The following is a 27,815-nucleotide window of genomic DNA, read 5'->3' as shown; positions in this document are numbered from 1 at the left end:
CTTATAGCTAGTGCCTATTTTCTCTTCTTTTGTTCTCTTTTGGAGAGGTACGTACGTATAGTGTATTCGTGAAGTTGTACGACCTATAGGAGTTCAGGCTCAATTTCTTAAAGAAGTCCCTGGAGATGCTCTTGTGTTTAAATCAGGGTTGGTGAACTAATTTCCTGTTCTGTCGATGTGCTCCTAAATTCTTTTATGAGCATTTGTGTATTCACTGTTTTTGTGCAAGAGTCCTTTTGAGAGTTTTATCTGTTTTTAAAATTGCACAGCAGGTACTCAAAGGCCACACCCAAACTCCAGTATTTAAGTAAAACTTTTCATTTGCTTACATAATTGGCTACTGGTGGAATAAATTGATTGTCGTCATGACACATCAACCATCTTTATTTATTTTTTTGAAGTGTTTTTTCTGGGAACTGCCCAATGTATTTTTATTTTTTTAGAAGGCCTTCCGTCCTCTACTGCAGATTAAGGTCACATGACATTCCGATTCAAGAAATGTTCCACTACTAAAACCAGACAGGGACTTCAGGACATGATGTGGGTGACTGTTTTAAATCATGCCTTGTATTTCCTGTAAATTCAAATATTTGATTCATTTTAATGCATACAAGTACTGATGGATCAGGTAAAGATGGTTCAGGAAATTATGATGCCATATTGGTAAATGAAATGAAAGCATGTATTTGTCAAATAATGTACATTTTTGCACTCTTTATTGTCTCCTGTGAGTTAGCTTTGACATGCAAAATAGTTGAATACACTTGGGATGAAACACAGACATGTTTTATTTGTGAGGGAAAAATGTTTTGCTGTCAGATCTTCCAATTCAAATGGAACTCTATACCTTTTTAAATGTCAGATAAGGATTTTCAAAAACGTTTACACCCCAAAATCTAAGGTTTTGGGAGATCGAGATATATGGTGTAATTCTCAAAAACATTTTTATCAAGTATTTCAGTGAGAAGATACTAAAAACGAACGTAAAGTTTGTGTTGTTGTGGAAACGATGTCAAAAACTAACCCATATTTGGCTCCGCCCCTTTCTCCTCGCGACAGCATCCCATAATCTCGCCGTTTCCATAGAGGGGTTGTTGTCATGACGTCAGTGACAAGCACGCCAACTTTGAATTCCGTTATGATTGTTTGATAAAGCGTCGCTCCGATATTACAACCACGTATTTTCATTCTCTCTTTTACAAACTACAAATTGGTAAGTTAACGCTCGCTTCGTAATTGTTCTAAATTGGCAAGCGTATTAAAATATGTCGTCACTTTCATCCTAAATTAGCAGTAGCTAACTTTTAGCTAGCTACGTTTGCGTCCACTAATATTTCAAGTGGTGCATTTTAACCCTTTTTGGTGACTTTTTGTTGGTCATAATATCAAAATATAAATATTTTAAAAATTGTAAAATCTAGCACTCACATAATAGAACTTGTTTATATGATCCAAAACGTTATGTCGATTTATGTGGAAACCAAGTCTGAATTATGATTATATAATTGTTTTCAATATTTTATCTTTTGAATTTTGAAATACTAATGTTTCATTAAATGAAACGAATTAATACAAATTTTATACAATTAAAATGAATGAAAACAGTTCATAGTATTGAAGTCATTTGCTGCCATTGACAGCAAGAGACGTCCAAGTTCATTTATACTGGTATGGTCATAATTTAGTGCTATTTACAGCGCTGCAATAGCCTCTCGCAGTTAAAATAAATTGGATGTCCAGCTCCTTCAATGTAGGCCAATGCGTTATGTTAATGTGTGTCGTATAAATGTTTAAACACTTAGTCATTATCTAATGAGTTTGTCTTCATTAGGTTTGTCCATGTATAACCGAAAAGGTTCAGCAGAGTCGGAAATGACGTCTGTTGGCAATGTGAGGACATTCATCAAGAAACCACCAACGTTGCACTTGACCAGTATCACGGAGGTACGTATTTTCAACGAACCTAAACTCCTTAAAAATGTTTTCCAATTAAGCAGAAGTGGAGAGAATTCAAGAATGTTTTTTTTTCGGTGTACGAGAAAAAGCTTGAATTAGAAAAAGCTCTCGATAAGCACTTTGGACGGTGCTGACTTTGTTCTGTGGGTTTTATTGCTCTATATTTGTGGCCTGTCATGAATTACTGTTTTGATCAACTGGTGGGAGGACTCAAAATCCCACTTTCCTTTGGTCCTGTTATTGTTGTTGAGGACAAATTCACTGCTCCTTTTGTCATGGACATCTCAAAAGGAAATTTTGTAGTTATATACTATAAAGCTGAGTAACTTAATTGCCCTAGCCAGGGGTGTCAGACTCGGGTTGGTCCACGGGCCACTTTGACGTCAATTTGATTTCACGTGGGCCGGACCATTTTAGATATAATATTTAGATATGTTTTTTTATAAATGGATTAAAAGAACTGGATTAAAATCCCTGACTATTCAGTTTTTATAGATCTAAAACAATATTTATTTTTGCTTTTTTTATATACGTATTTTTAGATTTTACAAAATGATTTTTGAACTAAAAACACAGAAAAAATGGATTAAAAAATTACAATTATTGATTTAAAAGGGGGAAAATCTGGAAATTTAATATACATCTATACTCTTCATTTTAATTTGATCCTAAAACAGAAAGTCGGCACTCATGATTTACTTTCCCGAGCCACACAAAATGATGCGGCGGGCCAGATTTGGCTCCCGGGCCGCCACTTTGACACATGTGCTCTAGACTCGCTGCCAATCCTCACAATGGATTGGACCTCTACTAGTCATAAACACAGGAGCAAGATGAACATGATTGGACACCTCCATCAATGGCAGCCGATGAGTTAATGTGATTTTTTTTAAATTGAAAAATGTACACCGAACTGTTTATATTTGTGTCTTTTCAATCACTTCTCAGTCTGTAGCCTCTTTCTGTGCATCCTGTGTCATCCTGTAGGTTCCGGAGAATACCAATTGCCTGGCGTGTTCAGATGATGGAACATACCTGAGCCTCGGTCACTCCAGAGGCTTATCGGTGTGGTCGGCGGATAGTCTGAGCTGTGAAGCCGAGTGGCTGCAGGATAGGATAGAGATTACCTCGATTCACATGGCCTGCATCGGTGGGACTGTCTATCTGCTGGCTACACTTGATGACATGGGTCTGTACTTCATGCACCAGGGTTTTTCCTGTTATTAGATGATTTCGAAACAGCTCAAATTTGACCAATTGTGCCTCCATCTTTCACCTCACCAAAATTGCATTTGTGGTCTCTCACTGCAGGGGTTGCCAGGGTCTTCGTGTATAACGTAGAGGCCATTCAATGTTTCAGTGTTATTAACATGATGGTGAGTTTTGTGGAAAAAAATGATAAGCTCACTGAAAATACACATTGTACAAAATTTGAGGATTTTTTTTTTCTCTCTCTCTCTTGGGTTAGGATGATGTTAGCAAGAGGAGTGTTTGCTTGGAGTTTGATTTATGTAAAGGAGGCGAGCATGGAGCTCTAATAATGAGGTGTAAGTACGGTGATTGTTTTTAGGTGAACTTTTTCCATTTGGTTCTGAAATTGTCATTCAGCTTGCATTTGAACATTCATTCTATTTTTTTTGCTTTCAGACAACAGTGACATTTGCCTTGAAATATATTACTTTCCCACACAAGACTGGCTGAGAGAATTAAAGGTAGTATAATGTAGTATCGTAGTATATGCTGTAATAAACATTATTTGTCAAACTGTTAAAAATAAGGATATAGTCAGACATATTGAGAATGTGTGTTTTTATATTGCGATTGTATATTTATATATATAGTGTCATAATTTTTTTGTATAGTTTCTCACTTTTTATGGTCACACATGAATACCACCCAAATAAGCTTAATGTTTTTAAATGCAGATTTTATTTATTAAGGTGCAGATTTAAAAAAAATGCTGTCATGTTAAATAATGGATTAATGGTGGCTAATCGATTTGGAATGCTAAGTTAATTTTGACACAATTTTTATATTGTATTACAAACAATCATATGGATTTCAACATCTAAATACCATATTTAAATTGTGTCTCTTTAAGATTGAAATGCACTATGCTTGATTTTGTGTTCCGTATGCATTTTCTTCGGGAATAAGAAATATAGGTAGTTTGAAACACTCACATTGTTTTGCAGGATCCCAAAATTTCTGCAAACATGAAATGGTCTGCTGCTGTCCGGGTGAATCGAGTCAATCCATCAACTGGTAGTGTTTTGTCAGAAATTAATAAACACAATGGACTACTTTGCAAAGCAAAATCTCAATGAAGAAATTTACCCAGCATCCTTTCTTTTATATAGCAGCAATCACGACAACACTCCCCAATATATTGTCTAACTTTTTAGTTTTGGATGACACAAGTGAGCCACCCAGGTAGAGTAAACTTTATGTAAAGTTCTCAAATGCAAGAAGCTGATCCATTCTCGTCTTTATACTGTTTTGTTTTGTTTTTCCAGACACTGCACTCCACACTTTCTTATGCGCTGTGGTCAATCTTACGGAAAAAATAAAGCAAAAACAGGTTTGTCATTATTTTTTTTGTACTTTTTTGAATATTCTTCGTAGAAAATTTCAAGCATGTCTAGTTTAATGCTATTCTAGTTCATCTTTTTCACCAGTGAGTTTAAAACATTGATTTCTCATTAATATGCATTTTAAAAATGGGGTTGTTGTTTTTCTAATTGTTTGCAGGATCACCTCTTTCTGTCTGTTTTTGGTGGACCGGAAGTCACAATCTACTTTACCTGCTGTTGTCTAAAACGGCAAAGGGCAAACAAGGTCGCGGCAGGACTTGATTTGTTTTTACCAAAGCATCCATCAGTCACATGTTGGACCTCTTTTGTTTTAGAGCAGATCCAGAACCGACACCGTTGATCCTGTGGCCCAATGCGTCTGAAATCGTGTGCTCAGCTGTCAGTTCGTGCACTCGTTTTATTGCGCTCGGTCTCACCAACGGACTGCTGTGCGTTTGGGACAGACTATCGAGTGAGTATCTAAGTCATTATCTCATTGGCTGCCGTTGACGGTGATAGACGAATCGCAGTTGCTTTAAAAATCAACAGTTTCAATATTGACAGGTCTTGGAACCTATTAAGCGCGATAAATGAGGTACTACTGTTCGCAGAAATGAAATATTTACTCACTTGACACACTCGCGTCACATTCCCCATGTTATAGCAAAGGTTGTAAACAATGGCCATTGAAAATGATTCAGTCAATTCAAATATTAACATTATTTGGCATGAAGGGTGAGAAACATGAATCTAAAAATTCATTACAGCAGCTCGTTAGTGCGTCGGCCTCACAGTGGGGGACCTGGGTTCAAGTCCAGGTCGATCCACCTGTGTGGAGTTAGCATGTTCTCCCTGGGCCTGCGTGGGTTTTCTCTGGGTACTCCAGTTTCCTCGCAAATTCCAAAGACATGCATGGTAGGCTGATTGGACGCTCTAAATTGCCACTAGGTATGAGTGTGAATGGTTGTTTGTCTCCTTGTGCCCTGCGATTGGCTGGCCACCAATTCAAGGTGTCCCCCGCCTTTGGAGGATAAAGCGGTTCAGAAAATGAGATGAGACTACAGCAGCTAAGATATCAAAAATAGTTATGCGAGCCAGCTGCCTTTTAAAAAAAAAGCGCCTACAGCTCTGATATCAGCTGCACATTTTAGTATAGCGTGACTGAAAGATATATTTAGCATTTCCCTCTGAGAAACTCAGCCAAAACACTATAATGAGGCTGAGTCATTTCACGCAATGAAAAATGTCTGTGCGACTCTGTTGGTTAATTACTTCTACCCTCAATTTAGTGTAGACTTGGTTTGAGTCACACTCCTAATGTTTCTCTCCCTCAGGCTCGCCATTGCCCATTTCTGGAGTATCAACAGACAGCCCCTTCTTCAGGCTGCACTTTGTCGATTATTGGCCTGCGTGCGCCGATAACAGTCAGACGTTAGCCTCGGGAGAAGTCCACCTTGTGACGCTTTGCGAGAGCGGCGCCGTCCATGTCGTGAGCACGGAGCGAGGAGTCGCCACCGACACCCATCAGCTCTCGCCAAGGTTATCGGGTCACTTATTCCCTATTGCACACTACTATGGAGTTTATGCAATGGTACCTCTACTTACAAAATGAATTGGTTTTGTAACTTAGATTTTTCGTTTTGATGTTTTGTAATTTAGTATTTAGGAACAATAATTTACATATCAGTGTTTTGTAACCTGAAACATCTGTAAATTGAAGCCTTTGTAAGTGGAGGCATACAAGTTTATTTGTTAAAAGGTGCCATGGAATATTTTGGATTGTTGGCTATTAATTCCAATGTGTAAGTAATGTCCTAAATCTCCATTTTTTTATTTCATACACAGGCCAAAAGACAGCAATGATCTCCCAACTGTTATTGCGTCAGTGCCATTCCTGCAGGGCTTGGTAATGAAACATCTTATTAATATTGGCTGCCATTGATGGGGATAGACACCCGACCCATTTCATTGAATTATTCCTGCCAACCCTCCCAGGTAATCACTATCAGTGGCAGTGAATGATTTAGACTTTTATAGAATTTGACCACCAACGTCATTCACCCTGTGCCAAAACTGCAGGCAAATTCAATTCACCCCAATTGATTTAAATCAGTTATGCTACTAAATTAACGTCTAAATGATCAATGCGTGTTACGTGCCGATGAGTGAATAGATTGTGACCCATTGTAACTGCCAAGTCAGCACATCTATTGCCATCAACTGGAGCCAATGAGTCAAAGCAGCAGAAATGTTTGTTGAAACTCTTGCAATACTTTGTTGTATTCGGGTTCTCGGGTAAGTCTCTGGTGCTGTGTCGCAACGGCAAAATGTTCCTGCACGATGTCGTCAACAAAGCCACCGTGTGCGACTTGTATCTTCCGGCTCATCATGCGCTGGCAAACCCCTGCAATCCCATCTATGCTCTGAATGTCAAACAGCACGTCCTCTTCATATGTGGTACAAGGAAAACTAAACTTTCTTTATCAATCAGTCTACGACGAAAGGAAGGTAAAGCACGACGGCTAAGTTTTGTGCATCTCCTCCAGCTGACGAGGAGCCCTCGCCTAGCACTGAGTCGTCCCCAGAGGATCCGAGTCAGCCTCGACTTCTAATGCTACGTTTCGAGGATCACGACGCCATCAGACCCTATGTCTTCTCCCATTCTGAATCTCCATGGCAACAAAAGCCAAACGTGACTGGAGAAGAAGCCTGCAACTTGTACTTCCAACAAAGGTTTACATGATTTATCTCTCCGTCATTTACTGTTATTTTCATATTGTTCTTCAATATTTTTGTTGTTTTTATTTATAGAGCCCTGTCAATGGATGAAAGACACAAATCAATAACACAGACATGGAAGCGACTGAGGATTGCCACCACAATGTAAAAGTGTTAAGGTCCCGTAAGGTTCTCTAATAAATCAGAACTTAATATTTTTTTTGTCTATATACGGATTTGTGTGCAAATTAACATTCTAAATTTCACTGTTATAATTTTAGGCTGGGGCTATTTTTTTATGGCGTGATCTTTCACAAAAGGAGTGAGAAATTGTCTTAACCCTTTCAGGGACAGTTCAATGGCTCCACTTAGTCAACTTGGATTGGGCATCTAGCCCCATCAATGGCAGCCAATGAGTTAATAAATGCCTTGGAAGCGTGAAAAAAGAAAATGATAATTTGTTCATGAAAGGGTTAGAAAAACTAATACTCGTACTTTGGCTTGCCATTAAGTGGGAATGTTTCTGTCGAATGTCATTTCAGACAGTAGAGGGGAAAAATGAAAAGTAAATGGAATTAACTGCAGGTTACATTAATGTTGGAAAAGGTGTGGAAATTATTTATTTCGGTTACCAAAAAAAACCTGCCATTTGGGCAAATTAATAGACTCAAACATGTTGGTGTCGCAGTTACAAAGGGTCTGTTTGCTAGCCAAAACAAAACGTGTAGCACTGTTAATTAAAATGGTTCACAGGGACAGCTTATTCCGTTTCGTTGACAGACACATGGCGCACGTGTGAACACGCGCTCTGCAGCAGTACATGTAATGCAATGTAGATCTTTTGCATGATGTCAGCATTCTTTAAACTAAAAAAATAGAATTCCGCATTAGCCAGGCCTCGGTGGGGGTCGCTGGCTTTTTATCAGGACTGACTCATAGGCCAAATGACAAAGACCATCCCCTCATCCATAACAATGCCTCAGCCACAATGACCATGGCTTTGCCCTCATTTGGACTCAAATCAGGTTTGCTGAAGGAAAATATAGCGGAATATATGGTAAGATACAAAGCATTTATGTCAAAGTTGAGTCGCATTATTCAAACACAGGTCAGGGAGGTTTCATGAAATATTCCTCCATAAGGGGAAATATTTTCATTTGCAAGGGAAATTTATGGGTTATCACGATCTACTATGGCGAGTTTTACTTTATATTACATAGATATACTAATACAACATTTTTCTTCCCCCCATATTTTCAGACCATCATTCAAGTGTTTGAATGCCTTTCCATGTCTTTATGGACTTGAAATGGTTCATACTGTTTACATTTTCCATCTGGAAACGGGAACACGTCCTGCTTTCATTAGTTTTCACCTCATATGATGCTCTCCAAATCTCTGTTTCCAGTTCTCTGCGCCTTGTCAGGTGTCATTAAGAAGCCGCTTCCGTTCATCCCGCTGTCGTTAGCGTCGTCGCCCGTTGGGGACGCATCCTCGCAACCAGAGATCGCCTCCTGTTTCATTGACGCATCGCTGGCGGCGCCGGCAAAAGACGCGGTCATCACCGTGTTGGTTTCCGCGTCCGCGGCGGCCCGGGAGCCGCGGTGGAACCTGCGGAAGCGAATTGTAAAGAGGCCGTAGATGAGCGGGTCCAGGCAGGCGTTGACCAGGCCGAAGATGAACAGCAGGTGGGTGAGCGAGTGGGAAACCTTCCCTTCCAGGTCATCTGGGAAAAACCAGTACCACAGGCCCAGCAGGTAGTAGGGAGTCCAGCAGATGATGAAGGACAAGACGATCACCACGCTCATTTTTAGGGTCCTCATCCGAGCTCTGGGGATGTTGTTCTTGGAGCAGCGCAAATGTAACTCGGCAGAAGAAACTGGGCGGAGAAGAGCGTTTGAGTCATAAATAGGTACTGGTTTTGCCTATTGAGAATGCTCATTTAAAACTCACCCTTATCTTTGTTCAGGCGTTTGGAGATCTCCATGAAGATCCGGGTGTAGCAGATGATCATGATAGCCAAGGGTAGCAGGAACAGGCAAAAGAAGGTGAACATGTTGTACGCCGTCTCCTGCCAGCGGCTCCCGAAACTTCCTCGGGTGGTGCACTGCGTGAAGTCCTCGGGACCCTTGATGGTCACGTTGTGGAACAGGAACATCTGAGTTGGAATCATTTGAGGCAGGTGTGTCAAACTCCTTTTCGGATGGCCAACTCCCAATTTAGCCATTAATGAATTGATAGCTTTTTTAAGAGTTAATTCTCACTCTTTTGTATTCCTGACTTTTTTTCATTGCCAGAAAAGGAGCCGTTGATATTTTGGTCGCCGGTCGATTGGTCGCCCGGAAGGTTATTGATAATTACCATTTAAATCGTTGCTCAAATTCTCTAAATACAAACTGTGAATTATTATTTAGTCATACTTAATGCCCTATTAATTATTAGGCTAAAGAAAAGCTCCAAATTTCCCGGACTTTTATTGTTTTTTGTTGGAGAACTTGTTAAGACCCTGACGGACGTACCTTCCTAAGGGGACAACTCACGTACATACAAACTCTTCTACACTCAAATGTCGGCTCAGTGAAACTGCTCATGGCCATTGTTGGCTTTTATTGATGCGTAGACCGTGTTGTTTTACCTTGTTTTGTCGCCGGTCTTTTGGTCGTTGGTCTTTTGGTCGCTGGTCTTTTGGTCGCCCGTTGTCGCGGTCCGGGCGACCAAAAGACCGGCGACCAATCGACCGCACACGGATATTTTGACCCGATTTTCAGTGAGCTGACCTGAGGAACAGACAGCAGAACACTCATGGTCCACGCCGCCGCCAGCATGCACCTGTTCCACTTCCGGGCCTCGTTGATGGCCAGCGGGTTGAGAATGGCCGACTGGCGGTCCAGGCTGATCACCACGGTGACAAAGGCGCCCGAGTACATGGCAAGGAGCTTGAGGAACATCAGGAACCTGCAGGCCAAGTCGCCCGCCAGCCACTGCACCGTTATGTTCCACGCGGCGTCCACCGGCATCACCACGAACGTCACGAGGAGGTCGGCCAGCGTCAGGTTGACGATCAGGACCCGGACGTGAGATTTACGTTTGCCGTCTACGTAGGCCGCGCGAAGCACGGCGAGGTTGCAGAAGGTCGACACGCCGCACAGGATGAAGGTGACGATCACCCGGACTTTAGCGGCGGTAGTGAAGGTGGGCAACTCCGGGCACGGCCATGACGCGTTGCAACTGACGTTGCCGACTTGGAACTCGCCGGATGCCTGATACGTTCTAGTGGCCATTTTCCAGAGGAACATGCATTCTGCTCAACCAAACAAAGAGAGAGATACATTTCATGGAAAAGTGGTACAGTAATCCCTCGATTATCGCGGTTAATGTAGACCAGACATGACCGTGATGAACGAAAAACTGCGAAGTAGGGTCACCCCTATTTAAGAAAAAATATAAGTTTCAGCGTGGATTTTCACATTTTTATGAACAAACAAACAAAAAAAATCCCCCAGAAAAAAATCTGCAATGAAGTGAAATCTCGAAAGTTAGAGCCGTGATATTTGAGGGATTACTGTAGTCCCTTGGCTCAAGACAAACACAAACTAGGAACCTATGACTGAAGCCTATCAAACTAATTTAAACCCAAAAATAACAAGAGGACTTAAGTTAACCCCAAGTGAGATTCTTTGGAATGTGCAGGAATTTGCAAAACAATTTCAAAGGAATTATGACCGTCCAGTACCAGATCATGATGCATTTCTGCCTTTAGGGCCTAGAATATAACTACTAATGGCAAAACACACATTCTAACCACAAGATTTATTCCAAAGCCCCAATAATAACCACGATTGAACTTCACTCCATATTCATGGGGAACTCGTCTATTAGCTCGTGTGCTCACACTTTGTTTGATCCACAACCTTTTTTTGGTCTTATTTGCATAATGGCAACTCATGCATTTCGAATAAGGGGCAAGAGCTATTTCAAAAATGTATCAAGAAATAGGCAGATATTTAAAAATAATAATGACTAAACTATTGAAATAGTGAAGTGGGGAAATGAATGAAAAGTTTATATTTTTGGACCAAAATATGTATAGTATTTGCAGTGTAGTGATAGTAAAAAAATGTAAAAAATGCTTATTAATGGCAATAGATGTTTAATAGGAGCCAGTGAGTTTATTAAACTAAATTAAATAGTTAACTGAAGTATTAAAAACGTATTTCCCCTATTAACACTTAATAATGACCTGTTTGATGTCAATATATCATTGCAACTATATTCCTAACTGAGCCTCTTGAATATAGTACACAAATATACTTCAACAACAAAAAACACCATAATTAGTCCTACTAAATAAGCAAACAACTTCATGCATGAATCAAATCTTATCTCAAATCTATTGCATTCCTAATGGGAAATACACGCAAAATTGGACTCACCCGCCGTCTAGAAAAGAGTTTCTGCACATGTCCTGTAAAGATTGCAATAACACCTTCAGGGAATGAAATGGGAAAAAAGGCTTTTGTTAATATTGTATATATTCAAAGGCTTTAAAGGAAATATTCAGTCCAGCATGAAGAGCTTCTCTTTGAATGCAGGCACGCAGTCTCACTCATCCTCCACACGCAGCCTGTGTGCCAATGAGAGAAGAGCAAAGGTGTGGCCTCACCTCTACTCATCCTCAAATAGAAAAAAATGATGTACGTGAATATTACATTGAAAACTAGTCTGTTAATAATGCATCATAAATCATTCAATTTTTGTCTCCTAAACAGGTCATACGAGTGCCCCTCAGAGAAGCCGCACATTGGTAAGATTTTTTGTATTTTTCCTTAAATGCTATACAAGACAGTACTTTTGTTTATTCATACAAACAGTATCGTCATTTTTAAGTATAATTAAAACTGCAATTTGTTTTTGTTATTGTTTCTCAGCCTTAGGCAAGATTGAAGTATATAATGAGATTTGAATGCATGCCAAAAGTAGGCTAACACATATCAATGCATACTGTTTACAGAAAGATCATTTAAATTCATTATAATATTTGAATAAATGTATTTATTAGCCCAGTCTTTGTTTCTTAAAAGCAGCAGTATACAAACTAAGCCCCACAAGTCAACTACAACCCACAGCCCAGGTTTTTTGCCTGCAGCAAATTATTAAAATATGAATATGGACCGCACAAGAACCTTAAATTCATCCAATATTCGGTTGCACTGCTCAGAAAAAAACCGATTTGGAGTCTCTGCTTATCAAAAAAGGGGGGAAATTTCAAATTGGCACTTGCAACCTTTGATTTTTCAGATTCTTTTTGGACACCCCCATCTTCCAATGTTGTGGTCTAATCCTGGCCAGCAGCAATAAGAAACAACGCGTTGGCTATCGCTGCGTAATCTTGCATGCTTCCTTGTTACACCGGATGTTCTTGGCTGGATTAATTCCCCTGGTTGCATTCGGGAACACGCTGACCCCAAACACATGTTATCTCATGCAGAAGATGGCTCACCTTACTAAATACGTCTGATACTGTTTGAACTGTTTTATCTGTCTTGTCGTCGGCATAGGGTGGCTTATTTGCTCCTATTGTAGTTTCCTAAAGGTCATGAGATTAGGGACGTAATACACCAAAAGGTTACCCGGTATTGTAATTATACATATAGAAGATATGGCTTTGCGTAGTTGCTAGTGGTTAGCTTGCTGCCTCGGTACTTGGATGATTCGCCAAAAGACGTTTCGCCGACAGACGTTTCGCCGACGGACGTTTGACAGACGGACAGGTCGCCGAATGGACGTTTCGACGAACGTCCATTCGGCGACCTGTTCGTCTGTCAAACGTCCGTCGGCGAAACGTCTTTCGGCGAATCATCCGGTCACGAGCTGCCTCACAGTCCGCAGTCCTTTTAATTATTCCATTTTCAAATCTCTTTCTAGTAGACTATTATCCAAAGTGTTGGCTAACATGTCCTTAGGCCTGGGCGATATGATAAAAATTGTTATCACGATAAAAAAAATAATTTACAATGAGATTTAAAGCTTGGCGTTAATAAGTGGTCATAAAAATTGAGTCTGGCGACGGCTCTCGGGACCAATCAAATAAGCGGGCCATTAGTTCATTGGCGTGGATAGTTTCAAATGTAAAGATGGGATATTTGGTGAAGTTCATCATTGTGTGCAGAACTGGGGTATAATGATCTTTTTGCTGATGCTTTCCAAATTAGGCCAATGATAATGAGGATGATTCATTCACTCCCACAGATGTTAAGAAGGGAGCAATTGTTATTTGTCTGATACCTAAATTAGCGAGAATATGATTAGGCTGTTCTTCTTGTGTTAGTCTCTGATGGCATATAGTGGTGCATTTGCCTGATTTGGTAGGTGTGGGCAGTGGGGGATTGATTACTTGGCTCCAGCACCCCTTGACCATGATAGGGATAAACGGTGTAGAAATGGAATTAATGAATCTTGTGTTACAAGCTGTACTTTGCCCACGCATGATTGAAATACTGAAATCATGTTTTATTTTTTTTCTATCAATCCAATCTTCAATCTTTTTTCCTGGTCTATCTTCATTCACTTCAATGGGTGGTCGCGTTACCGCCAAAATCCTATAGAGGGCGGCATGCAAACTCGCGCCGAGCGGAACCGCATTCCGGTAGAACACAAGGAAGAACACACTCGACGATAACAATTACCGGGAATCATGGTGGGAAATTCAAAAACTCAATTTTTAAATAATTTCCCTTTTTTCGCAATTCCGACGTTGTTCATGATAAGTCTCAGTAGTAGACTCGATGAACACGTTTAGGGTGTTCAGTCCACGACGATAGCATGCTAGGTGCTAAGAGAGCGTCTCATGTCCACTTTGCGGTAAATTTAAAATGTCGGTCCAACGAGCTCTGGTGGAGTGTACCGTGCTGTCCTTACAAGATCCCAACGTGTTTTATCCATGCTGTAAAGACTGCTTCTGCAAAATGGACGAGGAGCCCCTAGACAGGACCAGGTACTAATAGTAGTTACGAAATAGTTACGTCATTCTCTTAACATACTGTATGGTGGGTATTACCCGTTGACGTCCTTGTAAATCTTCCATAGATCCAAATGTTCCAGATGTGCTTACAGCTGTGTGGGAGCACACCTGGAGTACAGGTACCGTCTTTCACTGATGGTGACCAGGGACACCAGCATATTTGGGGTCACCGTTTTTGGGAGCTGTCTCAACCCCTTCTTTGGGATGCCTGCTACTCTGTTTCAAAGGTGAGAACTTGTGAAAAAGGGGTTAAGAGTTTTTCCTCTGTATTCATTTTATTTTGATAATTTAGTTTTTATTACGATTTTATTAATTTGTAATTGTATTTATAGAAATCATCTCATTTCTGAACCACTTTATCCTCACTAGGGTCGTGGGGGGTGCTGGAGACTATCTCAGCTGACTTCGGGCCAGAGGCGGGGGACACCCTAAAATGGTGGTCAGCCAATCACAAGGCACAAGCAACCATTCACACTCACTCATACCTAGGGGCAATTTAGAGTGTCCAATCAGCCTACCATGCATGTCGTTGGAATATGGGAGGAAACCGGAGTACCCGGAGAAAACCCACGCAGGCCCGGAGAGAACAGGCAAACTCCACACAGGTGGACCAACCTGAACCTGGATTTGAACCCAGGTCCCCCACTGTGAGGCCGACACGCTAACCACTCAGCCCCGGGCCTCCCTATAGAAATAATGTAAATATATATTATTATTACTGAGACCTTGTATAGCAAATGTTAATATTGTAGCCTCAAATGTGATTTTAATGTTTTAAAAGACAATAAATTGGTAGACATGGGATTGATTTATAAACATGTTGAAATATTGACATACAAAGAATTATGGCATCATTTCATTTATTTGCATGAGGACAGTATAGTTATAATTGTGCAAATTGTAACAACATAATACTAAGTAGGTAAGGCATGAAGAAAAAGGAAAATGACATGTTGGAAAACTAGCTGCAATTTTGGAATCAGAATGCCAATTTTAGATATAAACAGCATCAAAATCTAATTTAACCCTCATTTTTGTCAAATTGTTTTTCACTGTTATCAATACCCATTAAGGTCAATGGAAATGCCAATAATTCCAGATTGGATTTTCTTCTAATGTAATGTTGTTATTATATATTTATATAGTATTTTTCTTGGTGACTTAAGTTTGTGTTTGTAATTTAACAGGTTATTGGAGAAATCGGGTAGAGAACTTGAAAGATCCCTGCAATCCAAATTGCTAATGAGGGCTGTCGAGAATTGTTTTGTCAGCAGACATCTTGTCTTTGGGATAAAGGTGGGTTCTAAACGGTTTATTAAAACAGTGGTGGTCATATTTTTGAATCACGTTTTTTTTAACATGTGCTTTCCAGGTGACCGATTCACAAAGTTGCCCATGGTCAAGAGATTATAATCCGGGTGCTTCTGGTAGCAAAGACATGGCGCAGTTTACTGCAACTCAGCTCATTTTCCCTAAAGTCACCGGCCCGGAAGTCAGCTCCGTCCTTAGCTACTATCAACTCCTCCGCCGAGAAGCAAAAGAACATCATCTTGAATCTGCGGACAATCCCACAAGGATCTTGACGGCCTTGCCGTGGATTCCTCAAAATTCACCAGCCGGGAGCTTCAATAACATCACGCTTTCGCGACTTTTCCCCCACCCTTTGGAAAGGTATTTGTCAACAATCCGCAAGTTTAAACTTTGAGTGATCGGAAATCCAATTGAGCGAGCGTCCAATCCAGTCATATTTGTTTTCTCCCTAGATCGCAGCACGGCGACGGCAGCGTCACTCCCACGCCGCCGTGGCAACAATCCCTGGGACTTTTGACTTCATCTGGCCAACAGAAAGAGGAAGAAACCCTCATTGCTTGTGATCATCAAAAATCAACTGTCAAAGAGGAAAAACAAAGCACTTTATTTGACACGCCCCCATTTTCTCTCTCCTCCCCAGACAGAAATGTGAGTAAGACCCCCATCTTAAAGCACTCCATTCCGCAGGTCTCCAAATGTCACGACTACAGACAAGCGGACGATTCACTCGTCTCACGTCCTTTAGTGTGGGACGACATGCCCTTTTCTGAGAGTCTGACCGCATTTTTGAACGAGGGGGATAAATATTTCTACGCTACAAACCAATGCATTCCGCCTTGTACCAGTAACAAAAAGGCACCAGGATGGATTTCAGCCAATGGCACGATTGCGAGTGCACCGAATGAAGAAAGCGGAGAAGGTTACGATTGTTCTTTGGACCTGTTTGGCGTAAACACAACGGGGCCGCGTGAGGACGACGTGAAGCCCACGAGGATTCAAACGCGCATCGAAAGAGTCGATGCTCCCAAAACGCCTGACATGATAACTCATCAGAATTCGCCACAGTGGAACTTTATCCCATCCTGTCAATCCACTCCCAGGACACGTCCCCCCTCTTCTTTACATTCTTTGCACACCACCCAAAAGAGATTCACGTCAAAAAGACGACTCAAGAAGCAACCGTTTGCAATCCAGCGAAAGGTTCTAAACGGGAAAATGACACCTGAATGCAACTGGACCTTTTGGGATGAGCCTCCTAGCCAATCAGAGGACAACTCTGTCACTGTACCGCCCCCTCCTGCTGAGTTCAAGGTGGAAAATGATCTCTCTAAAGACAAAATGCTGTCTAATGGAGAGACACCGTTTGATAAATCAAAGAATGGCGTGACAACCAATCGATCACTATTTAAGGAGAAAGAATGTGATTGGTCCAGAGATCTTTTCTTGGACTTGTGACTTTTTTTTCCAGCAATGGACACCACAGTTGTTTTTAATGCTCAGTTCACATGCGACCAAGTCACAAGATTTTTCGGAAATAATGCACATTTTATCAATGATTTTTACTCATAAGCACTTTTCATCCTATAAAAAGGACATTTGATATTCAAGTTGCAAACAGATGATGGCTATAGATGTCCAATTTATTTCAAATAAATATGAATCGCACTGAAACATGACCGTTTGTTGCCAGTCGTCTCAGTTTGAATGAATTGGACTTCTATCATTATCTGTGCCATGCAATTAAGTTGAGTTAAACGCTATTAAAAAACTAAGTTTGCTTGTAACCAGTGTTTTTTTCCATTTAGGTTTTATGAATATTGTATTAGTTCATGAATTATAAAATGAGATATAAAATAAAATAATAGCAAATGGGTCTAAAAATATGTACATATGACCAAAACAGGCCCTAAGTCAAAATTTGAATTGCTGTCCTTTAATAACAACTCACGAAAAGGGTTAAAAAGAAAAATATGACAACCAACCCTTTTCTCCCCTACTATTGATTCCCAGTGTAATTATAGTGTTACTTGTGAGATTTGTACTAATTGTTATTTATGGCCTACAATTGTTTTACTTATTTCCGGAACTATGGGAGGTCTAATTTGTTGTTCTGCGGCCTTTGCGACTGTACTGTCTAACTTATAACTACGCCTTTCCTCTTGCTACTGTCACAATGAAATTTCCCGAATACGGGATGAATAAAGTTATCCAATCCAATCTCAACGTAAATAAACCGTCAAACCTTCGACCCTAAAGATATGTATACGCAATACTACTACGTAGTATGCATACTTTTTGGTCCTTGATGACGTCACTATTTACGATTTACGTCGAGAGTGGGCGGGATTCGGATGTTTTTTTTGTTGGAGAGCTTGTGACAGGCTAATGATTGGCTCACCGGGTCACGTGACACGAGACCAATACCGGAAGTAGCCAGACTGCGCTGGACTACACGGCGCAAGCAACATTTACGGTCGATAAGGCCGTCCACAAATTTTCAACAAAGTCGACCATTTGTCGTCATTAATGTGAGAAGTCCACAGTCAGCGAGATGGAGAAATTTCTCATTTTAATCATCTGGTTGGTTACCGTCCTGACGTCTCAGGTAGGTGTGAGAAAGGAAACTAAATTGGGGGCCGAATGGGCGAAACTGAAAAAAACCTGGTCATTTCCATATTGTCAACGTCAATGGAGGCCAGGGACGTCCATGTATTGATAGATAGGACAAAAAAAGCGTAGATTTAAAAGACAGATGGTTTTGACGGCTAAGCTATATTATTTCAAATATTAATTTCTTATTTTTCCTCAGGCTGAGTAAAAAACAGCCTTTCTCGACATAGTTTTAGACGAATTGTTTCAAACATAGCTTTTTTCCACCGAACATGGCAAAAAAATGAACCTGAGTATTAAATTGTTTTTATTTGCCTAACTTAAACTTAAGACGATTTCTTATTTTTTCTCCACTTCATAAAGAGTTTTCTCAACTGTCTGCGACGTGTCTCGCAATGACTTAAGTATAAAACGAAACAAAGAATGGGTTTGATAAGAATCACGTAATTAGTGTTAAACTAATCCATTTACGCCTTTTAAATTCACTAAAGTCAATATTTTTTTAAAGAACTCTTTTTCAACCAATATTATTCATCTGCTCACGATTTCTGTTGAATATTTCATGTGCAAATTGCTTAGATCTTTTTTTAAAGTGTTTTTTTAATATTTACAGTGCTAATGTTTAAACTGCTTAATTTCAAGTCTACAATGTCTAATATCTAATTTCATTGGTTATCTAACTTAGAATAAACAAAAGTTTAAAACAAACCATTAAAGCGATATTGCATCTTTTTTTCAAAACAAATTGGGGCAATTTGCAATGTATGTATGTATGTATATATATATATATATATATATATATATATATATATATATATATATATTTTTTAATCAAATATGATGTTTGCACATGTGTCATTACTTGAATATGAATATAGAAAACATTAATATTGTGGAAAATATGGATGCCTTGTCTTTTTTTTCCATTTACTTCCCTCAGAAAGGTGGGGAAAAATGTTAAATGTTGACCAAAATAATGTAAATAAAATGCAATATTTTGGTTCGTACTTCTCTTTGACGTCTGGGTTTTCACAGGTGGGCACTAACATATTTGACTGTATAAATTATTAAAAAGGCATTAATTTGTTAATCCCACATATATAAATGAGTGATTCATGAAGTTCAGGAAATGAAATTGATGGATTAAATGTTTGCACGAAATAAAGCCTTTCTTCCCTCCGTTATTTTCCCAGATAAACTGCCAAGAGGCCATTCTGCACATTTCAAGCGGCAATCAAGAAGAGGAATTCTGCATCGTTAACAATAACTCATGGAGCCCCTTGTCGAAAAGTCTCGACGCTGCTGTAAGATTCTCACTTTTTAAAATAATATGACTCAAGTGAAAATACAGACCGTCATTTCCGTACCAGATGGGGCACTTGTGTATAATCCACAGCAATCTTCCCTCTAAACTGCGCGCGTGTGCAATTGCGCACTAGTCTCGTCTTCTCTGCGCACAGAAAATCATATGGAGCGCACAAAATAAAATCCTAATTTTTATTTTATTTTTAGCTGTGAGGCCGACGCGCGAACCACTCATCCGCCGGGTCGCCCCATTCATAGATATTAATCATTACATTTTATTATTACTAAATAATTTATGTGTAGTAGACATGCACCTGCTTATGGCAGGTGTGATACTGGTGTGTGCCCGTAGCGAGCAATGATGATGTTGCTCACATTGGTACTCAGTGTGCTCAGGGAGGTTATCTTTCTGCCCATACAAACAAAAAATTAGAGGGAACATTGATCCACAGCGCCCGAATTTCCCAAAATGTCAGGAAAAAAATCCATATAGAAGCTGCTCATTAACCGCGATAATCGATGTTTTACTGTACCTTAAAAGAACTGAGCTTTTGAATGCTATCAGTTGCTAAGAGTGGGGAATTGGTGCAAATGTATCTTATTGCTCGAAAAACATAAGATTATGCAGGGTTAGAAAATGGGTAGATCTCACTCCTTAAATTTGCGCATTCTTGTTCCCGTTACAAAATTAATGTCATGTTTCTTTTTTATCTATTGTGCAGGTGCAGTATCCCCTGGTGAACATGATATCAACTTCATTATGTGACCCCTCCAGCGTGGATCCAAAGGCGGTGAATGGTAAAGCGTTGGTGGTGAAGAGAGGTGACTGTACTTTCAGTCAAAAGGCTTTGGTCGCGCAGATGCTCGGTGTCACAACGTTGCTCATTGCTAGCAACAAATCTCTGGTAGGACTTCATCACTTCATATGTCATTTTGTCAAAATATCCATTTGTTTTTCTCTATTAGGGATGTATTTTTTTTTACATCTTATTCGACTTTCTTCAAGATAAATGATGGCCATGTTCTGAGACCAGTAAAAATAATGTAACCCATAAATAACAAATCCCTTTCTTTGTTAAAGTGAGCCCTCCTTAAAATACTGCGACTCTCATTAGTTTCTAAAAATTGGATTGCACGTCTGTCACCATCAAATGTATCGTTTGATATATTTCACTAACAGCTTTTCAACTTAAAGTGAATTTTTATGGCTATTACTGTCACTGGAAGTGAATGAGTAAAGAGGTACAAGCAACAAAATATCCAAAAATTTAAGGATATTCCAATATATAAATATACTATATTTACACAACTTAAAAAAATACACATTAGTTTCAATATGTTGTCAAGTTTTTACCCCTGAAATAATGAGGAGATGCTGTTGAAGTGACAAGCTCCCTCTCGTGGTAAAGATGAAAAGTGCAATGTAGACTGAATGTAAAACTTGTTGTGCAGGCCATGATATTTTCATCGTTTGCCGCGGGCCAATAAAAACTGGGAAGCGGGCCAGAGTTCTCTGTGTCATCGTACTAATAAAAACGTTTACGGAGAAGGAAGTGGTAAATCACAGCACCATTTACTGTCAACGTGGTGGCGCGACATTAATGAGTCATGCTCGTAAGAGGAAGTTGACGCAGATCTCGCAAATGCTGTCTTCTGTTTATAACTTGTGTTTCAGGTGCCTCCTTCAGCCAATAACTCGCAGGAATACTCACAGGTCCACATTCCTCTAGCTCTGATGAGGTACAGAGACTTTCTGGAAACACAACAAGTCAGTCCCAACACTAATTTACTGGAACAGGGTCCTGTTTATAGTTTGTGATCTGTTACAAGAAGAGAAAAAAAATGAGGCATACTAAACCAGCTCGTGTTGCAATCAGGTTTTTGGCAATGGGATGCAGGCAAGGCTTTACGTACCCCCCACTCCCAAGATGGATGCGAGCATCGGAGTCATACTGCTGATCGCCGTTGTTACCGTTGCCTTGGGAGGATATTGGAGTGGAGCCTGTGAGAGGTCAGAGTGAAATATAATATAATATAATATAATACGCTTCATGACGTTGAATCGTGGCAAAGTTCACAATCTAGTTAAAAATGCTGATCTATTTGGATCAAATTTGCCATTGTAATTTCAAGCATGGGTAAAATAAACACAAATTTAAAAAAGGCAATGACAATATCAATACTAATGCTAAATAAAATGAAATCAATTTAAACACAAAGTTTTGACCTAATGAGGATAAAGCGGTTCAGAAAATGAGATGAGGTTAAAAGTCTTATAATGTATTTTTTGGTGTGTTTTTGTGCTCTCAACAGAGAAAGTTGGAATCCAAGTATGGGTGGGGAAAGTGTTGGTACCAAAGGAAACAGTGGAGATGGTTTCATCCACTCCCCTCTCAGAGTGTTTATTTTTGTGGCCATCTTGTGCGGCATGTTGGTCCTTATGTATTTCTTCTATAATATTCTCGGTAGGTTGGGTGTGAAAGGAAACCCCGAAAAAATCAATTTAAAAGCCTGGCAAACTTTTTCAACGTTGCCTTTTCCCACAGTTTATATCTTCATCGCCATATTCTGCCTCGCGTCCGCCATCGGGCTGTTCGGTTGCTTGGACGCTCTGCTGGAGAAATTGGGCTGCCCTTCTGGACGGTAACTGATTTTTTTTTTTACATTTGGCATTTTCCTCAATTTTCCAGGAAATTTGGCTAAAGCCTTGTTTGGTTTTGCAGCTTCACCGTTTACAACAACAACTTTTCAGTGAGATCCCTCATTTTGTCCTCAGTTTGCATAAGCGTCTCGGTGGTCTGGGCTGTCTACAGGAATGAAGACAGGTAACTTTTTTAATCAAGAAATTCCATTGTTTTCATTGGGAAAAATGGTTCAGATAAGGCTCTATTTTATTTTCATTTCATTTGTGTATAAAATTGTGAGATAGTGTTAGCTTGCTACCAGCGTTTGGAAACTAGATTTCAAAGAGTACATAACACACAGCATCGGCATGTTATATCTTAGTACTCGCTGATCCTTGTGACGAGTTAAAACCAATACAGTAGTACCTCGACATACGATCGTAATCCGTTCCGAGACTGAGATCGTATGTCGAGCTTTTCGTAATTCGAGCGGACGTTTCCCATTGAAATGAACTAAAAACAAATTAATTCTTTCCAACCCTCTGAAAAAACACCAAAAACAGGATATTGGATTGGAAAAAAATGTTTTATTTCTTCTAATTTCCCATCTATTAAGAAAGTAACACATAACTAGTGGTTTAATAGTAATAAAATGTGTTTAATAGAAGTAAAATTAGACGCATTTCGCGGCGGGTAGAGACAGCGATATACACAGAGGCGGGGGGGGGGTGTTCGGGGGGACTTTATCCACGGCAACAACGCACTCATAAATGAACAAACAAATTTAAATTAACTTGGATTAATATATACATACACACTCAAACATACGTTTAATGTAACTTTACACAAAACTGAATTCTATTTTTATTTTTTATTTTTTTTTTTTTTTACCTTCGTTCTGGCCGGGTTAGCTGTTTGCCACGCCTCCACCCTCACGTTCGCTATCGATGGGCTGTTTGCTGTTGTATTCCCTTCAAAATATTCCGAAAATGATGCACACAAATGTCCTCACAATAGGATAACGCACGACCACTTGCCAACGAGAAGTAGTCTTGAATGAGCGATCGCGGGAGCTAGCAGGCTAAGGAAGGAATAACGGTGCTCGTAGATATCTGTTATACACGAAAGAGATGCGGCAAGACATTGCCATGGCCACCTGGCTTGGTCGCATCTTGAAATTTTGATCGCATCTAGGGCGAATTATTCGATTGAAATTGTCATCGTATCTTGAGCATGTCGTAGGTAGAGCTGATCTTAGGTCGAGGTAGCACTGTACTGGCATTTTTTTTTAAATATGTAGTAAATCCAAGTTGCGTTTTTTTAAAGGTGGATCTGGATCTTGCAGGATCTTCTTGGTGTTGCCTTCTGCGTCAACTTCCTAGGGAGCATGGAGGTGTCCAGTTTTAAAGTAAAGTGTTACCCAGCTATTTATTTCTTATTTGGTCTCATCTCAGCTTCAACGGGGAGGCCCAGACTTCTTCCTCTCCCCAGCCACTTCATCCAGCTCTTCCGGGAGTATCCCAAGGCGTTCCCTATTTGAATAGCAATTTAATCCCCTTGAGCCAAAAGAAATGCTAATATTGCCAATGACTTACGTGCCCCAAAATCGACATAAATTAGCAGAGATGCTAATGTGATCATTCAAAATACCTCAATTTGATGATTGCATTACCGTAATAGTATGTTGCTCTTTAACCTTCTTGTTCATTCACAGATCTGTGTCATGTACTTGACTCTTCTGCTCGTTTATGACGTCTTCTTTGTTTTCATCACACCTTTCTTCACCAAGGTATAACGTCTCGTCAATTGCGCAATTTTGCTGGCAAAACACAATCGCAACGCTGTATGTATTGACATATTTATTTATCTCTTAGAATGGTGTCAGCATTATGGTGCAGGTGGCTTTGGGCCCTGATGCAACAGGACAGAAGGTAAGACCTTCAGTGGATTTCTATTTCTCAATTAAAACCTCATGATAGTGGGACTTTAAATTCAACACAGGGAAATAGGCATTAATCATTAACTAGTCGTGGTCGTTGTGTGGCTTGATTCATATCTGCACTGCCTGTTCTTGACTTAACTTTGTGCTGGTTTTGGTGGGGTTCTGAACAGACAGGAGCCGATATGGTGGAAGTGCCGGCCTGGCCCCAGACTCCAACTGAGACAGTAAGCTCTACTTGACATATCTAGTACATCTTGCAGAGAATGCAGTTGATTGCCGCTTATTTTTTTTCCGTGTGCGGTCGATTGGTCGCCGGTCTTTTGGTCGCCCCGACCGCGACAACGGGCGACCAAAAGACCGACGACCAAAAGATCGGCGACAAAACAAGGTAAAACAACACAGTCTACGCATCAATAAAAGCCAACAATGGCCATGAGCAGTTTCACTGAGCCAACGTGTGAGTGTATAAGAATTTGTATGTACATGCGTTGTCCCTTTAAGAAGGGACGTCAGTCAGGGTCTTAACAAGTTCTCCAACAAAAAACAATAAAAGTCTGGGAAATTCGGAGCTCCTCTTTAGTCTAATGATTACTAGGGCATTAAGTATGACTAAATAGTAATTCGCAGTTTGTATTTAGGGAAATTGAGCAACGATTTAAATGGTAATCATCACTTACCTTCCGGGCGACCAAAAGACCGGCGACCAATCGACTGTGTGCCTTTTTTCCCCTTTAAATACTAACCAAATTCCAATCCCATGCTCCGTTAGAGACCTTCAAACAAATGCCTACCTTGTGCATGGTGGTCTAGCATTGTGAATGGCATCTGACGATTCTTAAGGAAGCCATTTTGTAGATTACCTTAAGGGTTTTAAAATGGCTCCATACATTGAAGAGCATGATTCCAAGGAGATATCTCATATTTCTAGCTTCCTGTCCTGATCCGTGTCCCGCGGCTATCAGCCTGGAATCAGAACCTGTGTGGGATGCAATTCTCCATTCTGGGTTTTGGTGACATCATTGTGCCTGGTGAGTATGGCCACTTCTATTGCTGTTCATCTTTCAGACACGTGTGCAAAAGTGAAGAAAGATGACAAACTTGTGGTGGATTCTTTTTGGCCTGATAGGTCTGTTGGTGGCTTACTGCAGCAGGTTTGACGTTTGGATTAACAGCACGAAGAAGATCTACTTTTGCAGCTGCTGCATAGGTACAGTCCAAATTCTTGTTTGAGAATTTAAGGATGGCTCCAAAAAAATTCAACTATGTACACTCAATACGCTCTATATTCATCTAAGATTAAAAATAAATCGTATTTTGAAATACAGTTAATCATAGACAAAAATACATATCAATCATTGCCCGTTCAAACGTGTCACCAGGTGCAGTTAAAATGTGGTTAGAAGTTATACTTTCTTTTGCAGCACGGGTTTGACCTAGCAGCCCACCAGGCTTATAAATTTGTGGGGTAAACCAGGCGAAAGGAGCTGTTTTCGCCCCAAACATTTGCACAACTAGACTGTACCTCAAAATGGGCCTTTTTTCGGACAATATTTGGATTTTGTTGTGCAACATGAAGGTATCTCAACTCAGTGGCACTCATCTTTATCTGCTCGCGCCATTTGTTTGCAGCTTATCTGCTGGGAATGATAGCGACATTGGCCGCCATGCTGCTGTCAGGGATGGGCCAGCCGGCTCTGCTCTACCTTGTCCCTTTCACCGTGATAACCTCTGTGACAGTGGCAGCCTGCAGGGGTGAAATGAAGCAGTTTTGGACTGGGACGTTTTACGAGGTGAGCTGAAAAATTGCGGAAATGCTTTTGTTTATTTTTGTTCCACGGGAGTGTGCATGTGTGAGAGATGGAAAACCCAAAAAAAACTGCTTGCATATGTGCAAAAGCCAGATTCTGGCTGTGTACGTGCTGACGGATATCACATTGTCACCTGACTTTGTCTTCATCAGGTCTTGGAATCCTCACAGGAACCTTTGTCGCCAGGTGTGCTTTCCTTACACCACAACAATGCTTTTTTTGTCTTCGTGCCATGCATCTTTTAACTCTCTTTATTATCCTTGTGATGTTTTAACAGTTTCAATTTGTATTTAAGTAAGCGATATCTTAAAAAAAATACCATATTTTGCCATTTAATATACACGGGTATATTAAATGATTTTTGCTTTTTTGAGCCTCCCGTTTGTGCACCATTTAATATACCCCTGCCGTTTAATATACCCGGGTATATTAAACGGCAATTCAGCTTTTTTGGCAAGATTTGTATGGTGTTCATGGGGGCATAATTATAGATACTTAAGTTCATTAAAATTCCAAGTCAGACTTTATTCAGCAGTAAGTAGTTTTAACCTGAGCAGTAAGTAGTTTTAGTCTGCAAAACGTTGATGCACCCCGTCACGGCATAAAGGGTGCGTAGTGGATTGTACTTTCCCTTTTGTGCGCCATTTAATATACCCCTGCCTATACCTGTCAACCTCTGCCGATAACTGCCCTTATAAATGATTATGATTCCCCTTACAAACCCCCAAAAAACCTTACAAACACCGTACGAGTCGTACAGTGCTTGTAAGGTTTTTTGGGGGTTTGTAAGGGGAATCATAATCATTTATAAGGGCATTTATCGGCAGAGGTTGACAGGTATGCCTGCCGTTTAATTTACCCGGGTATATTAAATGGGGGGGTATATTAAACAGCAAAATACGGTAGTAGTTTTTCACATTGATTGACCACTAGGTGTCCCTAGGCATCCATTCATCTTCTGTTAGGCTTCTGCATAAGGTCATGGCTCATGGTTGAGGTGGACCTTGATAATCAATTTTCCGATACTCTTAATTAATCCCATTCTTTTGGTTTCTCTAGTTGTTTTTTGTCCTTCTCATCTCTCTACCCTTTTTGTTTCTCAGTCATATGTGATCATTCGCATTCTTCTGCCTGTCGCTAACCTGGGAGTGCTTGTTGTGGCATGGATCTATAGGAAAACCTCATTTAATTGGAGCTCCTTTCCCCCTTTTGTTGAAACAACCAAATGGATTTTCACTTGTTTGTTTCTCTTTGCAGAGGGAAGAGCTGACCACTCCGTGGAGCCTTGCTGACTTCCAAGCCAAACCGCTGTCATTTTTGGGTTTCCGGTGGAATTCACAGAGTAAAGGACAATAATACATCAATATTTTTAGAAGATTATGGGTAAATTTAGACTGGACTACAGAGCAAAGTGCCGGTTGGTTATTTTGTTGTGTGGAAAGGCTTTTCAGTGCCTCTAATTTAAAAAGAAAAAAACCTGTTGTGTCCTTGCCAATACGTACATCCTGCCTTGGCTGTGACTTAACAAGTAATGGTAGAAAGCACTTTATGTACTCTATTTAGCACAACACAAGTTTCATAGAAACTGGTCTGATGGGGAGGGGGATGCGTGGTAATGCTAACAGCAATACAGTACATTTTTGATAACTTTCGATTTCTGTGGATGCTGTTTTATGTGATTTATTCATTGCTTTATATTAAATTAACAGAAATTTTGTAATTTGTTTTCTTAATTGTTTTCCACACAACTGTGGTTTTGAAAGCCTAAGTTAAGAAAATAATTAAATTAAGCAGTCAGTCATACCAGTTCTATTGTACTATTACTAATCTGCTTGAATTTTTTTAGGTTGTCTTTTTTAATGCATTTTCACGGAAAAAGCACTTTTCTTCATACTACATCAGCCAACCAGGGGAGATCGAGCTGGTCTGTCAAAATTTTCAATCTTT

The 27,815-nt window shown here is 40.1% G+C and overlaps 4 protein-coding genes across 6 annotated transcripts; 3 read left to right on the top strand and 1 right to left on the bottom strand.

Moving 5' to 3' along the window:
- Positions 1-432: 432 nt before the first annotated feature.
- On the top strand, positions 433-10,698 carry wdr93 (WD repeat domain 93). The gene is made up of 19 exons (XM_077621740.1): positions 433-1,213; positions 1,832-1,944; positions 2,944-3,145; positions 3,268-3,332; positions 3,425-3,503; positions 3,604-3,668; positions 4,152-4,221; positions 4,317-4,389; positions 4,473-4,537; positions 4,708-4,794; positions 4,870-5,001; positions 5,864-6,068; positions 6,375-6,435; positions 6,830-6,986; positions 7,076-7,262; positions 7,341-9,159; positions 9,217-9,429; positions 10,016-10,285; positions 10,350-10,698. Exons 2-16 carry the CDS (start codon positions 1,840-1,842, stop codon positions 7,414-7,416), a joined length of 1,629 nt encoding a protein of 542 aa, XP_077477866.1. The 5' UTR covers positions 433-1,213; positions 1,832-1,839; the 3' UTR covers positions 7,417-9,159; positions 9,217-9,429; positions 10,016-10,285; positions 10,350-10,698.
- Positions 7,822-11,858, bottom strand: LOC144090314 (putative gonadotropin-releasing hormone II receptor). The gene is made up of 4 exons (XM_077621728.1): positions 11,681-11,858; positions 10,025-10,548; positions 9,201-9,405; positions 7,822-9,126 (listed from the first exon to the last, which is right to left on the bottom strand). The coding sequence occupies exons 2-4, from the start codon at positions 10,541-10,543 to the stop codon at positions 8,624-8,626; spliced, it is 1,227 nt and encodes a 408-aa protein (XP_077477854.1). The 5' UTR covers positions 10,544-10,548; positions 11,681-11,858; the 3' UTR covers positions 7,822-8,623.
- Positions 11,859-13,130: 1,272 nt separating this feature from the next.
- ddias (DNA damage-induced apoptosis suppressor) lies at positions 13,131-17,796 on the top strand. Of its 2 annotated transcripts, XM_077621690.1 has the most exons (5): positions 13,131-14,241; positions 14,334-14,495; positions 15,456-15,564; positions 15,641-15,939; positions 16,032-17,796. In XM_077621690.1, the coding sequence occupies exons 1-5, from the start codon at positions 14,120-14,122 to the stop codon at positions 17,032-17,034; spliced, it is 1,695 nt and encodes a 564-aa protein (XP_077477816.1). In that variant the 5' UTR covers positions 13,131-14,119; the 3' UTR covers positions 17,035-17,796. The 2 variants fall into 2 exon arrangements, with proteins under 2 accessions (XP_077477816.1, XP_077477820.1); XM_077621694.1 differs by lacking the exons at positions 13,131-14,241; positions 14,334-14,495 and adding an exon at positions 14,564-14,966.
- Positions 17,797-17,971: 175 nt separating this feature from the next.
- Positions 17,972-27,584, top strand: sppl2a (signal peptide peptidase like 2A). 2 transcript variants are annotated; one of them, XM_077621713.1, is made up of 17 exons: positions 17,972-18,184; positions 19,383-19,493; positions 20,217-20,399; positions 21,170-21,262; positions 21,372-21,505; positions 21,808-21,959; positions 22,041-22,137; positions 22,218-22,319; positions 23,445-23,526; positions 23,833-23,907; positions 23,993-24,049; positions 24,231-24,284; positions 24,989-25,088; positions 25,187-25,267; positions 25,690-25,850; positions 26,021-26,054; positions 27,126-27,584. In XM_077621713.1, exons 1-17 carry the CDS (start codon positions 18,131-18,133, stop codon positions 27,158-27,160), a joined length of 1,605 nt encoding a protein of 534 aa, XP_077477839.1. In that variant the 5' UTR covers positions 17,972-18,130; the 3' UTR covers positions 27,161-27,584. The 2 variants fall into 2 exon arrangements, with proteins under 2 accessions (XP_077477839.1, XP_077477830.1); XM_077621704.1 differs by lacking the exon at positions 26,021-26,054.
- The last annotated feature ends 231 nt before the right edge of the window (positions 27,585-27,815 follow it).

Source organism: Stigmatopora argus, chromosome 2 (assembly GCF_051989625.1).
Source record: "Stigmatopora argus isolate UIUO_Sarg chromosome 2, RoL_Sarg_1.0, whole genome shotgun sequence".
In the NCBI taxonomy this organism is placed as follows: domain Eukaryota; kingdom Metazoa; phylum Chordata; class Actinopteri; order Syngnathiformes; family Syngnathidae; genus Stigmatopora; species Stigmatopora argus.
The sequence above is the reverse complement of the archived record's forward strand: the minus strand, read 5'-3'. Positions and strand labels throughout refer to the sequence as shown.

What these genes read in the sequence shown, in the direction of transcription:
- wdr93 (XM_077621740.1), top strand. Translation starts at nt 1,840, where the DNA reads ATGTATAACCGAAAAGGTTCAGCAGAGTCGGAAATGACGTCTGTTGGC. An exon ending in GGCTACACTTGATGACATGG is followed by an intron (nt 3,146 to 3,267) that starts GTCTGTACTTCA and finishes CTCTCACTGCAG; the next exon opens with GGGTTGCCAGGGTCTTCGTG. An exon ending in AACGGCAAAGGGCAAACAAG is followed by an intron (nt 4,795 to 4,869) that starts GTCGCGGCAGGA and finishes GTTTTAGAGCAG; the next exon opens with ATCCAGAACCGACACCGTTG.
- LOC144090314 (XM_077621728.1), bottom strand. Translation starts at nt 10,543, where the DNA reads ATGTTCCTCTGGAAAATGGCCACTAGAACGTATCAGGCATCCGGCGAG. An exon ending in TTCTGCTGTCTGTTCCTCAG is followed by an intron (nt 9,406 to 10,024) that starts GTCAGCTCACTG and finishes ATTCCAACTCAG; the next exon opens with ATGTTCCTGTTCCACAACGT. An exon ending in ACGCCTGAACAAAGATAAGG is followed by an intron (nt 9,127 to 9,200) that starts GTGAGTTTTAAA and finishes TTCTCCGCCCAG; the next exon opens with TTTCTTCTGCCGAGTTACAT.
- ddias (XM_077621690.1), top strand. Translation starts at nt 14,120, where the DNA reads ATGTCGGTCCAACGAGCTCTGGTGGAGTGTACCGTGCTGTCCTTACAA. An exon ending in CCTGCTACTCTGTTTCAAAG is followed by an intron (nt 14,496 to 15,455) that starts GTGAGAACTTGT and finishes GTAATTTAACAG; the next exon opens with GTTATTGGAGAAATCGGGTA. An exon ending in ATCTTGTCTTTGGGATAAAG is followed by an intron (nt 15,565 to 15,640) that starts GTGGGTTCTAAA and finishes TGTGCTTTCCAG; the next exon opens with GTGACCGATTCACAAAGTTG.
- sppl2a (XM_077621704.1), top strand. Translation starts at nt 18,131, where the DNA reads ATGGAGAAATTTCTCATTTTAATCATCTGGTTGGTTACCGTCCTGACG. An exon ending in ACTTTCTGGAAACACAACAA is followed by an intron (nt 21,263 to 21,371) that starts GTCAGTCCCAAC and finishes TGTTGCAATCAG; the next exon opens with GTTTTTGGCAATGGGATGCA. An exon ending in TGGAGTGGAGCCTGTGAGAG is followed by an intron (nt 21,506 to 21,807) that starts GTCAGAGTGAAA and finishes TGCTCTCAACAG; the next exon opens with AGAAAGTTGGAATCCAAGTA.